The 4,638-nt window shown below is 35.8% G+C and overlaps 1 protein-coding gene across 1 annotated transcript; it reads left to right on the top strand.

Moving 5' to 3' along the window:
* The first annotated feature begins 436 nt into the window (after positions 1-436).
* On the top strand, positions 437-4,409 carry CGA (glycoprotein hormones, alpha polypeptide). Its single transcript, XM_081094013.1, has 3 exons — positions 437-2,372; positions 3,404-3,588; positions 4,061-4,409. Exons 1-3 carry the CDS (start codon positions 2,213-2,215, stop codon positions 4,136-4,138), a joined length of 423 nt encoding a protein of 140 aa, XP_080950139.1. The 5' UTR covers positions 437-2,212; the 3' UTR covers positions 4,139-4,409.
* Positions 4,410-4,638: the final 229 nt, after the last annotated feature.

Here is a 4,638-nt window from a genome sequence, read left to right as displayed (position 1 = left end):
GCCAAGATAGACACTCGCACATCAAAAAGTGGTGTGTCTATCTTTGTACCTCATATGTATATGTGTGTGGATATATATATATATATATACATGGGCAGCTCCTTAAAGGACTCTGAGGTAGATGGGCTGAGAGGGAAGAAAGGCTGTACAGGACAAGTTGAGAAAACACAGTTTCTTGGATTCACGTCATCCTGATGTGGCAGGTGGCAGGAGCTAAGGGCATGTTCAGTGGATGTTAGAAATGGACTGAGGGGTTGAATGTAGAGAGTCTGTGGTGTCTACTCAGAGTACTAAGAGGCTGTGGTTAGCAAATCTGATTTAGATTGTGCATATTTTTCAAAATAGCATAAATCTCAGCTGAATACTATTTTTCCTGCCCTGGTTTATAATGTTTTTCTTTCAGTTCCAAAACAAAAAGACATAAAGGTGATTAGCATGATAAAAACATTTTTAAAAATGTTTTCAAAAACACCTAGAATTTAAGGGTTAGTCCTTTTCTGCTTGGTTAATCTTATTTATTTACTTATTTTTAAATTAAGACAAAGCTGTTTCTGTTGTTCAGCAATGCGGACTTGGGTGCTGTTCTTTTCAATCTTCTCTTTCCTTTATCATAAAGCAAATTCTAAAATGTGGATTGACTTTATGCTTTCACATTCAGCAATCTTGTTATAAATGTTTTTTCCTGAATTAATTCTGATATATGTTCACTGCATAATGCTGAATTTTCATAATATATGAGCTGCAATATCAAAGCACAAAAGTGGTGCAAGTTTAAAAAGGAAACCACTTTTAATTCTGAAATTTTCCTTGTGGCTTTTTACATCACTTAAGCAGTAGCTCTCAAACTTTTTGGTCTCAAGACCTGTTTATGCTCTTAAAAATTATTGAAGAGCCCAAATATCTTTTTAAAATTAAGTTATATTCATCAATATTTACTGATTTAGAAATTATATCAGTAAAAGTTTCAAAATACTTATTCTTTTAAGAGCAAGAACATCAAACCCATCACATGTTAACGCAAATAACATATATTTATAATAAAAATGACAATTTCCAAAACAAACAAACAAAAAACAATGAGAAGAGTAGCATTGTTTCATCTTTTTGCAAAAAATTAAAAAAGACTGGCCCAATAGAACATAACTACATTCGTATGTGTTTCTTTACTTAGTCTGTTATAATATCACGTCATGTAAGCTCTAGAAAATTTCTTTGAACACACATGAGAGGATCAGAGTGAAAAAGGCGAACAGCATCTTAGTATTATTATGAAAATCATTTTAACCTCTCAGACCACTGAAAGTGTTTAGGGCCCCCAAATCACACTTTGAGAACCACTGACTTAGAATATTTATTTGTTAATTATGGATGAAGATAAAACCAATAGTTACTTGTGTATAAGTATATACATCAGATAGAACTGACGTGCATATGTTTTAGCCTTACCTATACTCATACAGCCTATTTTTCTGTATTATAAACTGTTAGTTTTACTATTTGACAAATCATTCTTATGAGATATAAACATCTAGCAAAACCATGGTCTTATATGTCAGTCTACATGAAAAATAACTATAAGTTTTGACTCACATGCATTTTTAAATTTCATTCTGAAATGTTTTTTTTTTTAACTTTCTGTTTTGAATAAGTATAGACTTAGAGGAAGTTGCAAAAAATGTACAGGGAAATCCTGGATACCCGTTCACCAGTTTCCTCAATGATAATACCTCGCTTAATTACATAGTACAATGAGAAAGCCAGGAAACTGACATTAGTACAACCCACAAAACTTATTCAGATTTCACTAGCGTTGTGTGTGTGTGTGTGTGTGTGTGTGTGTGTGTGTGTGTGTAGTTCTATGACATTTTACCCATGTATAGATTAGTGTGACAACTACCACTTCAAGATACAGAGCTGTTCCATCACCACCAGGCTCCCTTGTGCGACACCCCTCATCTCCCTCCCCAGCACTAACTACAAATAAGGACAGTGAGGCTTCTTTACAGGACATTTAAAAAGGAAAATTTATTGTTGCTGTCATTAAGCCCGATTCTACCGGTGTGAGAAATGAGAAGATGCAAATTCCCACCTCTTCCCAAAAGACAAATTGTTGTTTTATACATGACTTCAGCGTATGTGGGAGCTGTAAGCAGAGGGATCCAGGCACTGATGACTGTTATTAGTAGCACTGTTAAAACTACTGATTGCTGTTATGACTGATAAGCCAATTTTAGAGTTAACTTTCCCCCCCATCCTGTTTTGCAGAAGAGCCATGGATTACTACAGAAAGCACGCAGCTGTCATTCTGGCCACATTGTTTGTGTTTCTGCACATTCTCCATTCCTTTCCTGATGGAGAGTTTACAATGCAGGGTGTGTGACCCAACTTGCATTTGCAGTAATAAGAAAACCAGATGTACATCAATAACTCCACTAATTATATATCTACCTCCTTTTCACATGTGGTAAATCCTGGCTGCTGGATATATATCCAGGAACTTGCAGATTGTGAACATAAATTAAATTATGTTCTAATGAAAATGATATCTTACATATCTATTTAAATAGCAGCCTGTATATTTTCATCTGAAATACATTCCTGATTATTCTTTATCAGTTTTATAAGCAGAAAATGTTTCTTATTCAATTTAGCTCAGTTTTGGTGGGCTTTTTTTTTTTTTTTTTTTTACATTTCTCCTGGAAGACTTGAGAAAGATGAAGTCTCACAGCAGTTAATGAGTGAGAAAAGCAAAATCATTTTTTATGCAGTAAATTTGTTTTGCTGTATTGTTTGAAACATTTTATAGAGTAGCTGATATATTTCCATCTGCTGTGAAATTGTGAGCTACTATTGGTTTGAGTTTTTCTCTAGACAAGTGGTAATATTTTAATCCCAGATCCTGCATGCAGATGTCCCCTCTAATATCAGGCTCTCTGCTCTCACCAAACTTGCTTAAATCTGACATAGTTTTCTTTATCAATATTTGGAGTTTCTTTTGGAAAGAACAATAGTAGATTTTAAAGGGGAAAATAGTTTGCCTTTGGGCAAAATTCTCCTTTCAGATGAGCATGATGTTTTCATTTATCAAACTGTGTTTTCTTATAGGCATACTATTAGTAATAGGATAGAGAAGTCATGCGGGGAGAGAAAGAGAGACTGCTGCTATTGAGATTTTCCATGAATATCTGTCAAAGTTGTTTTCCCACAAAAATAACTCTAATTCATATAATTAGTTATTATGTATGCAGATTACATATATAGTATTCAAAAAGTATTTATTTATTCTAGTCCCAATAGAAAAAAGACTATATACCATCCCATAGTAAGGAAAAATTTATAGTTTCTTTTTGAATTGTGTTCGGATTATTTTATTTTTGCCTTTTCTTTTTCTTTTTGGCAATAGTTTGCCCAGAATGCAAGCTAAAGGAAAACAAATACTTCTCCAAGCTGGGTGCCCCAATTTACCAATGCATGGGCTGCTGCTTCTCCAGAGCGTACCCCACTCCAGCAAGGTCCAAGAAGACGATGTTGGTCCCTAAGAACATCACCTCAGAAGCCACATGCTGTGTGGCCAAAGCATTTACCAAGGTGAGGACCTAAAGGGCTCCAGAAGCTTTCTAACAGTCTAACCGAAGAAATGTCCCAGTGCATATTCATGGGGTTTAATGTCAGAGGCATCTAATGACACATCCTTGTTGGGCATTAATGCTGGGAGGGGTTGCATTTGTCCTTTTTAATCAAAGAGTCAGCAACCCGGTGGGTACAGGCTGGTTTTATTTAGAATGAAGGGAATAGGGGCAGAGGTAGTGAGGGGCGGATTGGGAGAGAGTATGATGCTTACACCATGCACATTGTGTGCACTCTCCTTTTAGAGTCAAAATATCAGAATGGGAGAAAATGCAAATCTAGCAAGCATCTATTTAGCTCAGCTGGCTACAGATATTTTTATTTAACAGTTTTTAATTTTGCCTATTGTCTGTCTATCTATCTATCATCTATCTATCTATCTATCTATCTATCTATCTATCTAATTATCTGACTTTGTTTTGTTCACCTTTAGGCCACAGTAATGGGGAATGTCAAAGTGGAGAACCATACGGAGTGCCACTGCAGTACTTGTTATTATCACAAATCTTAAATATTTTGCAAAGTGCTGTGTTGATGACTGCTGATTTCCTGGAATGGAAAATTAATTTGTTCAGTGTTTCTGGCCTTGTGAGATAACACTCTCCTTTTCCTTACCACGCCGCTTTTGACATGCTTCTAGGATATACTGCAGCTTTATTGCTTTTCTCTATCCTACAGAATAATCAGGAGTTAGTTCTTTTCATTTGGAATGAAATACAGCATTTAGCATGACTATAAAAAGCTGGTTCTGCTGGAAATAAAGTCTTTTAAATCATCATTCTATCACTGGATTCCAATTTTTTTCCTTCAAAGCTTAAAGCTCGTTGATTTTGACAGAATTCATTGAAGGACGTGAGCCCAGGGGTGAGCGGGAGCCACATTCACTGAGTGACCTGACCCTGGAGAACCTTCTTCCCACCCAGCCTTCCAGAGCAAGCAACCCGGCAGCCAGTGGCAAGTTATAAGACATTCCATTGGGATGAGGGAAGAAAACATAAATTGCATTTTTTA

Source organism: Myotis nattereri (genome assembly GCF_964212035.1).
Source record: "Myotis nattereri genome assembly, chromosome: 6".
Classification (NCBI taxonomy): Eukaryota; Metazoa; Chordata; class Mammalia; order Chiroptera; family Vespertilionidae; genus Myotis; species Myotis nattereri.
This window is presented reverse-complemented; position numbering and strand designations above follow the sequence as displayed.

Coding starts and splice junctions, on each gene's coding strand:
- CGA (XM_081094013.1), top strand. CDS start 2,213: ATGACTGATAAGCCAATTTTAGAGTTAACTTTCCCCCCCATCCTGTTT. Junction 2,373..3,403: donor TGGAGAGTTTACAATGCAGG/GTGTGTGACCCA, acceptor TTTTGGCAATAG/TTTGCCCAGAATGCAAGCTA. Junction 3,589..4,060: donor TGGCCAAAGCATTTACCAAG/GTGAGGACCTAA, acceptor GTTCACCTTTAG/GCCACAGTAATGGGGAATGT.